The 11,206-nt window shown below is 51.0% G+C and overlaps 1 protein-coding gene across 1 annotated transcript; it reads left to right on the top strand.

Annotated features, from left to right (window-relative positions):
* Nucleotides 1-1,569: 1,569 nt before the first annotated feature.
* Nucleotides 1,570-8,013, top strand: LOC149353750 (endothelin-converting enzyme 1-like). The gene is made up of 4 exons (XM_089577398.1): nucleotides 1,570-2,002; nucleotides 2,494-2,636; nucleotides 4,636-4,973; nucleotides 6,282-8,013. Exons 1-4 carry the CDS (start codon nucleotides 1,570-1,572, stop codon nucleotides 8,011-8,013), a joined length of 2,646 nt encoding a protein of 881 aa, XP_089433524.1.
* Nucleotides 8,014-11,206: the final 3,193 nt, after the last annotated feature.

Raw genomic sequence — 11,206 nt, forward strand, 5'->3', positions numbered from 1 at the left:
GTTTTTGGACACATGTCGGACGGCCACAGATGGAACATTCTCGAGAGCGCAAACTGCCAGGTTCACATGCACGGCCATTGTGACCCAGACACACTTGGACAACAATCGATGAGCAGTTTGTTGTCAGTTATGACGCACTACGACGGCAAGGCAGACTGTTCACCACATAGGAGATACCACGTACTGCTATCGTTGTAGAAAGCTACCAGCCTTTTCAGCCTTTGCCGAGACAAATTAGTGACACGATAGGTGTCGTTTATTACTCATGCACTCCCGTCGTACGTCACGGCAGCGGTGTTTCTTTCTAAATCTTGATGAGAAGCACGTGGGGCTTCTACTTTTGCGTGACTGATTGCCGAAAAAGGGCGAGTTCTTGCTAGTTATTTTTTTGTTTTCAACATAAATCAGTCCTATTTTCGAGTATCAGAACTTGGAAGTGGCTGTCGCGGTGAAGGTCCGTGAAACATCCGTCTGTGACGATGCCGTATCTATGTCTCTAAGACCTCCATTGTCCCCTCTTAATGGTAGCGTGGTTGGAGGCAAAGGGGCATAGTCCGGCACAGGCAGTGGGAACGCATGCAAGCATCTGCCGAACATCCATTCCCGCGGCACGCCCTTCTCACTTATGCTCTTCGAGGTGCCAACGTCGAAGTGCTCTCTGCTCTTCTGACCAAGTAAATCAGCCCATGCTGGTGCGTTATTTTCAGTGACGCAGCATGGGCCATTGTGATCCAACCCATGCCACAAAGGGGGCAGAGTGGTAAATGCCGGAATGGGCGAAAAGGGATGTACGAGGCCCGTTCATCTCTAATCTTGGTTTGTTTCAGCAATACTCGCCTCGCACGAAACTTCAGCTTGCGGCCCTTGCTTCGTTCAGCGCGTATAACTTTGCGCGCAGACCACTCCATCGAAAATGCCGTTGTCTGTATCAGTTTACGGAAGCAGGGCCGAAAAGCGCAACCGGTGGGCACTCAGTCCTTTAGTGTCGACTACCCTGCAATGCACCGCACATGTATGTACTGTTTTCACGCTTGTTGAAGCACAATGCAGCTTCTTCGCTAAATTTCCATCCTTTTTCATCTAGACACGTTTGTTTGGGCAGTGGTTTTAGTAAACGTGGCTTCACTTTTTTTTCTCTCCTTCCTTTGACAGCTACTTCTCCTTCATCGTTCAATTTATGTTGTTGTTGTTGTAGCCTTTGATAGAATGGCACATACCCACACTGGGGGATCGGCCAAGAATCGGGAGGTAAAGGTTGGTATTCACCTGTACATAGTGAAGGCAAAAGAAAAGCACACGGGAGAGGACCACCGGGGGAGTCTACCACAAGAAGGGCAGGGAGAGGATGAAAAAAAAATAATAATAATAGGCAGAAAGCTCCGTCACCTTCTTCTTCTTCTTCACCCTCTTAAGAATGGCACATATGATTCCTGCTTCGTCTTCACTGCTGCCTCGAGCTACGCGCAGGACGAGATCCGCGAGCCCGTGTCCCGCGCGCCTCGCCAACATAGCGACAGCCGCTGAAGCTGAACAGCGTTCAGGAGCGGTTACAGGACCGGCTAGCGGAAGATGGCGGCTCAGGGCTCCCGGGAGCCATCCCAGTACTCAAGACGTTCGACCAGGTCCCAGAGGCGCGGCCGGCTTCCCAGAACCCTCGCTGCAGAAGACAGACTGAGCGAAATGCGGACCAGTCGCGAGCTGCTTCCGCCGCCCCCGCCCCCTCCGCCCCCTCCACCTCCGCAGATGCACCCATGGGCCGACAGCAGGCAGTCGGCGGCGCGTTCGACGGCGAGTTCGCTCATCTCGCGACTCGGGAAGCACAGCAACCGGCCGCCCAGCCCCATGATGGACGAGGAGGCAGCCATGCGGCGAAGCGCGACGTCCGTGGTCGGTGGCGCGTCCGGCATGACGCCGGTGCGCCTGACCAGGTACTACGGGCCACCACGGCTGGGGCACGAGCGCGAGGAAGATGCAGCCGCAGACTTTGGGCACCGCGCTGATGGTAAGCGGGCCTGATCTCTCACGGATCGCGCTGGTTCCGCACGGGCGTTCTTTGAAACTGAGTGCTGAGGGCTAAACGTTAAGGCGGTTTTTATGCGGCCGCGTGCGAAGACGCTGCAGTAAGGAATTGTACATTGAGGATTAATACGTCTGTCTTGGCTAGCTGGTTTGTTATGGGGGACAAAAGCGAGGCACGAAAAAAGGCAGATGGGTGCTAACTGCCAAGAGTATGTTGTGTTGACCGACGACAATACGTACGAAAAGTAACACAAAAAAGCGTTATCTCACTGTTTTCAGTTACTTTAAAGGTATGCACCAATTTCATGCACGCATTACCCATTTTGCTTCATGCGATCTTTATTTGAGCTTTCGCGTGGAATAAATTTTCGCCAGAAGCTCTCTCTTTTTCTCTTTCCCGGATTGCCGATCTGCCGCTGTATAGCTTAGTGGCGCCGTAGCTTAGTGACCGAAGCCTCTAGTTATGATTCTCAGGAAGCCGAACCTGGAACGTTGCGGCAGAGGTTTTTGCTCGTGCTGAACGTCCTGACCGCAAACTTCTCGCAGCTGACGCCGGCGGTTCCCGAGCATCCAGGAGGCCAATGTCCAGGCAGTCGCGCACCGTGGCCGAGTGCGTGGTGAGTAGAAATAGCCGGCTTCAGTTTATGGCGCATGGCAGTAGCGATGCGCATATTTTTCCCGTCTATTTATTACTGAAATGCCCCTGACGCGGGGTTACACGATGGATGAATGCGATATATTCTGAATGAAAGACTCTAGTGCGCAGCGTAGATTGAGACTTAGTTCCTGTCGTTGGCTGCCAGGGTGAAAAAATAACTGTTATGTTATGTCAACACCCTGTATACCATGTTGTCTTCTGACGGCCCGCAAGAAATTCCGCAAGGAATTTTTTTGACACAGAAAACCTCCCTGAAAAATATTCCATCCCTGACATTGCAGCCGAAAAGGGCGCCCTGAATGCCACTCCTCTGAATTCACGAGGCTTTGATTGCACTTCCTGAAAAAAAAAACGCATCGAGTCCACTTATAGCACCGCTAACTGATTTACAAGGCCAACGAAGCGGGTACGCTGACGATTAAGAAAGTGGCTGAGGCAGCTCTGATATGCAGTTTAGCCGAGCGGTCAACACGAATTGATCACTCTATGAGAGTACATTAGCTTTTATACACAACATTTTATTGAGAATGCCGAGTAAGATACACCGTATTGTGTATCGTACGGAATATAGTCCTATTCGAGTCAGTGAACGTTATACTTTTGATTCTCGCCTTACCGGTGGCCCGGAGTGCTGCTTCCAGGTCACAGCGCAACGACTGTCAATCAAGTCAAGCGCAAACTACGTCGATTACGCAAGAAATCCGTCCGAAGGTCTGAAGAAAAAGTGGCAGTGGTCTAGCTTTGGTTAAACCTGGAGGATTGCGAAAGAAACGAGGAGAGAGAGGCGATGGAGTGCGCGCGGCAGCGGCCCCGGCACGCTGCGGCGCTACTGCGCATGAGCAACTGGCGAGCGCGGCGGCGGCACCTCTGAGTCACTCGCGCAGCGACGCCGGCGGCGTGCCCAGCTGTGCGCCGTGTGACGTCACTGCTCCTAGCGCATGCGCAGCATGGCCTTTCGTCAGCTCCGCGAAATGGCTCGGCGGCTCATGTAGTGTTGCTTTCGCAACAAAAAAAAACACTCTCTTCCCCCCCCCCCCCCCCCTTTTTTTCAATACGTTCGCTTACATCATCGTAGTTACCGCGCCTCACCGCTGCCGAGCGCTGAGCCAACACACCAAACATGTCCAAGCAATCACCGCGTTGCGCATCTATCTCTGGCAGCATATTTCTTTTGCGTTAAACACTGAGCACAAAGAAGTCGGCAGCCTGAGAGGGAGCAACAACTGAGCTGGCATCACAGTTATTTTCTCGCGGAGAGAGCGGCTGAGAACTAAGTGGACGTTTTTGTCTCTTTTCTTCCGGCAGGCAGCCGGTTAGCTCAGAAAGTTGCATGTTGGCTTGTTCTCCTGCAACGCCGCCAGAAGTGCGTCCTCTGGCAAGTGAACCTGTTTTTCTTAAAAGGCAACGAGCCCCAGTTATCAGGCATCTCTTAATTGATATTCGCTGGCCCGTTTCTGGATGCTGCCTTCTTTGTTCATGCAGCAGCGACTCACTTTCTGTCGCAGTAGCACTTATTTGACTCGCCTCGGTAGCAGAGTGGAGATGGAATCACGGCTGCATTTCAGTGGGGTCAAAACGCGAAAGTTCCTTGCTCTGTGCGATGCTAGTGCACGTTAAAGAACTCCCGCAGGTCGAACTCAGTCCGGAGCCTTCCATTATGGCCTCACTCATTGCCTATTAGATGAAGCTTCTGGTCATCAAACTCCGCAAAACGCATATGCGTCAGTACTACTCATGTGGGACGTTAAGTAGTTTCACGTACGTCAGTACAAGCCCTGCGCTTTGATTCTATCTGCCTGTTCGAGCGCATGCATATTCCTCACGACAAGCTGCACAGCTCTCTTCAATCGCGGAACGAGGGTCGTGCTGCTGAGCCGGATCGGATTCTGTTGCCATCACGTCTATGCCCTCCAGCGTTGTTGCTGAGCCTGAATGCGCACTTACGCGCAACTGCCCAGGCCCCTGCCTCCACACCGCCGCGACCGACGCGTTCGAAAGATGGGGACGACCGGCCGCGCAGGACTCTGGAGATGGTCTTCGCCCTGGGCGCCTTCGTCTGCATCGCCACGCTGGTGGTGGCGTTCGTGGTGCGGGCGTGGATGCCGTACGAGGCCCGGTCGGACCCCTTCTGCCACAGCGACGCGTGCTTGGCGCATGTGCGCCTCATTGAGGCCCAAATAGATAGGGGGGTCGACCCCTGCGTGGACTTTGACGCCTACGTTTGCTCCCGCTGGAAGCCGGCCTCGGAGTTCTACCACCACGCCTCGGCCTTGACCAACAACATCTTGAATAACTGGTGAGAACGCAGCGTGTGCGGGCATCCTGCGCGCAGTGGCTAATATTTTTAACAGTGTTAGCTGCTATAGCTTGATTAACAACATTTTCGACAGTGCGATGATCACTCATCGAATGTTTTAACAAACGCCTTTAACTTTCGGGCCACCTGCGGACGACCGGCCGCACAGGACCCTTGACGTGATCTTCGTTCTGGGCGTCTGCGTCATTACGCTCCATGGTTCCGTTTATTTAAACTGCGACTCGAGATGAAAACTCCTTTAAACTTAGTACACCGCAGGCACTCGTGCGCGATGAAGGCAGTATGCTGCCACAAAAACTCTCGACTAGATATTGCCGTCCTCAGAAACGCACCTTCAGGAGATAACTTGTTGCTTCCTTCCGCACGATTTTGAAAGACGTCTTGACGCAACTGCTGGACAAGCTTAGCTGTGGAGTACTTTGACTCCGTGACTTTGAAAGAGGGAAGCTAGCACTATGTGCCAGGAAGGCGGCCGCCGGTTGTCAAACCATTATCTTTCTTGCGTGGCTAAGAAGAGAACGAGGTAAAACTGCAAACTTTCGGCCGCCTCTTTGTGGGAATTAGTCCCAGAAATAGCTGTATCGAATCGTCCAAGACAGCCTGTACTGCTAAGTCGACCCGCGTGACGTGACCAGGATGGCATATTTTCGACAGGGCCCCTCACTAACAAACAAGGCCCATGTGGCGCAAGTCCACTTGGATCGCAATGTCACAAAGTGTACATTCTCGAGGTTGTCCACACACTGGCCCACTTGACTTACTGTCGAGGCCTATCTGGATAGCATTCTTACCAGTCAGTTGGTGAAGGCGCATTTTCATCGACACACAGTACGACGGCAGAGAGCGCCAACCTCAACCTTTCATTTGAGGTTGTTTCCCTAGCCGCACCCCCCCCCCCCCCTCATTTTTCCAGAGGGCACTAGCGACCTCACTCAGCCTCACCTCATCCTCATGATGTTGAGGTCAGGTGCTGGACCTCTCCAACGCAGTTATGGGTGTAAAAACACCTAAGTCAGGCTGCTGACGACGGTGAATGTTTCGTCGGAGGAAGGGGGAGGGGGGAGGAAAATAGCTTTCGCGCAAATACATCAAATGGTCTTCATGAAAAAAATTGTTAAGCGCGTATTGGCGTGAATTTACAGGCTCTTCAACTCCCTTAGGCCCTCTAAGATGGCCTGGACCATTATTTTTATTGGCGCAACTTTGTTTGTAGAAAGGAATGAGCTGAGAGGCTTTTTGAAGCGATGGGAGCGATGGGTGAGTGACGACTAATTGCTTTGTTCGCAGGTTCAAAAACTTTCTCAGCACCTTGACAAAAGGATCACAACTCATACCTACGACCCTTAAGCTACAAGCCATGTTCAGCGCTTGCATGACCACCGCCAGCGAGCCTCAAGGCGCTCCTTTGCGCATGCTTAAGGCGTTCATGAGAGAACGGAAGATACCATGGCCCGACAAGCCCCTTCCAGATGCCTCTCCACTGGGTGTTCTTCTTGACTTCGCTTTGAACTGGGCAGTAGACCTTTGGTTCGATGTACGGATGCTTCGCAATTCCAGGGGCACTATGGGTATCGTACTCGCTCCCGGCAATTTCTTCATGCTGTGGGGTAAACCCCTAAGGGATATCGTTCCATCCGACCGGTACTTCGAGTACTGGAACGGTTTCTACGCGGCGTTTGCTGGGTCCGGAGGTCAACCCGAGAGCGCCGCCAGCGAAATTAGGAGAATCGCAGACATAGAGCAGGACGTAGTCATGACATTGTCCAGTGCATTCGAGCGGTTGAGCAAACTACCTATTCGGTTCATGCTTCAAGACATCGAGAAGTACACAAGCAAAATTCCGGCCAGCGAGTGGACTGAAGCGTTCGAAACTAACGTCCATCTGTTGCCCGACCATGTAGGGGTCAGCGACATTGCACTTCTCGAGGCGGTCAACAAGTTGTTCGCAAAGTACACCAAAGCAGAGCTGCTGCACCACCTGGCTTGGTTTTTTGTTCAAGTATTCGCCCCATTTGGAGATGTAGAATTAAACTTGCCAGACATCGATGACGAGAGGGCAGCCAAGCAGCGACAAGTCTTCTGCGTCACTCAGGCAGAGGCAGCCTACCGCGTGCTCGTAGCCGCGCTGTACCTGCAGCCGCTGTTGGCGGCCGACCAGAAGAGAGTGGTCGAAGGCCATTTTGACAGGGTAAGACGAGTGACCATTCAGAAGATCGCCAACGTGTCTTGGAGTGACAACTTGTCCAAGTACATGGCAACTGTCAAGCTGCAGCAACTCCAGACTTTCCTGTGGCCACCCTCCGACATGCTGACTGCGAGCGGCCTCTCTTACCTCTATGCGGATTTCGCGTCGAACTCGAGCACCGTCATTGAGTTCTGGCGGGACGCGCACGAGCACGTCCGTGCCTTGCGGGACAAGTCCTACTACGGCACGCCCATGACGAAGCTTCCCGCCGCATCCTCCCCTCCTCTGGTCCGCTACGACTACCTCCGCAACGCAGTCGTCCTGTCCGTAGCGGCACTGTCGGCGCCTTTGTACGCGTTGCACGCAACCCCAGCGATGCTGTACGGTGGCCTCATGTTCTCGTACGCGCGGGAGGTCGTGCGGGCCCTGGATCGTACCGGGATGAAGGTGGATCCGCACGGCGACGTGGCGGCCAAGTGGGCCTCGTCGAACTGGGAGAAAGGCGTCGCTCGAAAGCACAGCTGCCTGGCGCCCACCTACGCGTCGCCCTTTCCGGAGATCCCGGCGCTCGAGGTGGCGCACGAGTCCTTCGAGATAGCCCTGAGCAGCGCCGCTACCAATGGAAAAGCGTGGCGCACCACGGGCGCCTTCAGCGAGCAGCAGGTCTTCTTCATAAGCGCCTGCTTCACGCTGTGTCGCTTGAACCGCACAGCGGCATTCCTTCGCGGAGACTGCAACAAGGCTTTCTCAAACTCCCGCCAGTTCGCGGATGCTTTCCGCTGCGTGCCTGGCTCGCCCATGAACCCACTGAGAAAATGCACCTTTTTTGACTGAGCTGTTTTTCAGAGTGGAGCCTCGTCAACGAGTGGCCATCAATTCAGGCACACTCTGCCTACTCTCATCATGTTTTATCACATTGAAGCATTTCTGAGACATGTGGCTGTGCATAAAGTCGTAGCTGTGGTAAAATAGTCGATGTACTTCTTTTAGAGCTGCCTGGAATTTTCACTCTACAAACTGTTTTAAGTGTGTTTTTTTTACGCATTTTGGTCAACTTTAGTTGATGGCGTGCATCATAGCCATGTTCTGGCGCGCTGTGAGCCGTTACGTAGAGCTTAGGCGAGTAGAAATCAGTTTCTCCAAAAAGCGTTCGCGAGTTTCCGCAATTGTTCCCAAGGCTTGCGCAGTTACCGACTGTCTGTATTTTGACCTTGTCGTTGCGGAAGAGACCATTTAGACCATATAGAGTTCTTGTTTTGGTTGTCGTATGTGGTAGTCATGGCCTGCACAATATTTTATTTCGATTCAATTTTTTCGCTCTTTGTGGTTTCCTCAAGCGATGCAACTCTCCCAAGTCTCGTATTCATCATTGGCTCAAGCCCCGCGATTAAGAAGGCGTGATATCCCAATCATAGCAAGTCGCTTGCGAAAACTACAAAACAGCGAAAAAAAAAAACTGAATCGGGATGAAATATTGTGCCGGCAATGACCACCACATACCATACGACAACCAGAACAAGATCTCTAGGCTGGTCTCTTCCGCAACAATGTGGCAATAAATAGCCAATCGGTAAACGCGCAAACCCTAGAAACAGCTGTACAAATGCGGGACCTGGCTTACTTTTGGCGAGTTTCCGCCTTAGCAAAAGATGTAGCGATATACTAGGTGTTTCAGGGAAGGCGATCACTAATTTTTAAAAAATTTTTTTAGGTACAGAAGTTTTCGAAAAGCATGCAAGCTTAGCAACCCCTTCAGTGAACGTAACGCAGCGTAGCCATAGCGGCGAGGGTAAGCGCGTTTTAGAAATTCTAAAAACTGATACGGCTATTGCTAACTCAACAGGATAGCTAAGCGGGCGAGTTGGAGATACACTATGCAAAAAACAGCGCGAACAAACGGGGACGAAAGGAATACAATAGTTGAGAGTCAGCGCTTGTTCCTGTGTTTTCTTCCTTTCGTCCCCGTTTGTTCGCGCTGTTTTTTGCATAATATTAACTACAAGCTACAAATCTCTCAATTGCAGTCAGATGCCTATCGGTAATAGTTAAAAAGTTAAGTATTAGAATTTAGTTAATCACTCTAGAAGTTAACAGGATTCGCCGCCTTTTCGACGTCCGCCATCACTGGTATTACTATGTCGTAAAAAGCTGTGGGTCATGCCCACACCCAAGATTGTTCGCAGAAAACGTACAAAGAGGAATAGGCATATTAGGAGGGGCAGGTGGGGGGGGGGAGCTGTTCATGCGCTAAGTGTATGTGAAGGGGGGCTGTGATGCCAGCCCTCAGAATAAGCTAATGCGAGACTTTATCGTAGATGACTAGGTTCACACCGAGTGAATCAAAGCGAGCGAACTCTGCCAGAAAGGGTTCGACGAGCGAGTGAGTTACACGGCGGAATCACTGAGATCTGCCACTGCAACGGAAGGGGTCCTTTGGTGTACGCGCGTTGCCTTGCGTCTTCTTTTTCAGAGGCTAGGGCGACTAAAATCCCCCCCCCCCCCCCCCCCCCCACAGAAAAACACCTCATAGGCCATGGACTGGCGACGAATACAAACACGTACCGGAACTTGTTCTTAAGATACAAGATCCATTCCGGAAATTACAGAGTCACATGCCCATGATGTAGCGTTTGCCCTACTCTTTTTCACATATCATGGGGATGCCAGGCCAGACCTCAACACCTTACAAAAACCGAGCACACATACGGGCATTGGAAGGCGGCGGTGACCAGCGGAAGCCCGGACACAGAGCTCCAGCTCATCTGGATCGTCCGTAGTCGGCAAAAGCCAGTGGAGCCTTGGACTGGAGGAGCCACTCAGCTGCATGGTCTACCTCCTCATCCCCTCCCCTACTTGAGGAATAAAAGTTTGTCTCTCTCTTTCCTTCTTCTTTCTTCTTTCTTTTCTTCTTGTTTTCATGGTTGGGGGTCTTGCTTTCAGTGCGCTTCTGTGACCAGTTAGCTGAGCGCCATAACCACGCAAGAATAATAATACAACGTTCTTGAAGGCTGGTTGGTTCATTACGAGGGAAGTTACGACTGCGCGTATAGGAAGAGGTCAAGAGGCAAAGAAACAAACACTGAGCCCCTGGTGTCGTATTTGTTTTTAAGGCGAAAGCCTTTAATGGCTCACACTGTCGTCCGTTAACAAAGCGTGTCACACTCGTTTAACTCGGGAACTAAAAAAGATACAAGAAAACCAAAGGTTGCTTCAGATAGAGGAGAAAAAAATGAACCTAGAAACCAAGTTTGGTGACTGTAGATTAATTAGTTAATTAACAGGAAAAAATGTTCAAATTGCGTCCAAATAGTGCGGACGTCGATATAGCCACGGGAACGGTGTGACATCACATCCACCGGAAATCGTCACGGCATAGTAAAAGTTCTCACAGAATGGTTTGAAAAACGTCGGATTTGTGTCAAATTACATGAAAAAATGTGTAATTAAGCGTAATTAACACTGAAGATTCCCGAAAGATGTATAATTTGGGTATCGCTATAGCCACGGGAACGGTGTGACGTCACATCCACCGGAAGTCATCACGGCATAGTGTCCTCGGCTTTCGCCTCTCAACACTTTAGTTGCCAAAGTGTCCTCGCAATTTTTTTTCCCTCTTGTCCTATGCGCGCAGTTTTAACTCCCCTCGTAATAAAGCAACGTGTATTTACAAGACCCAATGTGTATTGCACATTCTGTGCAAAATATATACCGGGTGTTTTTTTTAGAAGGTCCAAAATAAAAAAAAAAAGGTAAATTGCTTTAGGTTTATTTTAGCACTGGGGCTATACTGGAGGCTACGGCGGGCGCCAGGCAAGAGGAAAACTGCTTTAATTAGTTCGCTGATTAACTAAATATGTTAATTAACTTTTCTAATTTTTGTTTTAGGGGATATGTTGTATTCGCAGAATTGGAGATCGTCCTCTAAACAGTCCAGTCAAGAAAAAAGATTTTCATGAAAATTTCTTTTGCGCGCGTAATGAAGCGAGAAAAAGTCACCCTGGTAGGCAGCTTCACACTGTAACACAGC

Source organism: Amblyomma mixtum, chromosome 3 (assembly GCF_055824585.1).
Source record: "Amblyomma mixtum isolate Tamu chromosome 3, ASM5582458v1, whole genome shotgun sequence".
NCBI lineage: Eukaryota > Metazoa > Arthropoda > Arachnida > Ixodida > Ixodidae > Amblyomma > Amblyomma mixtum.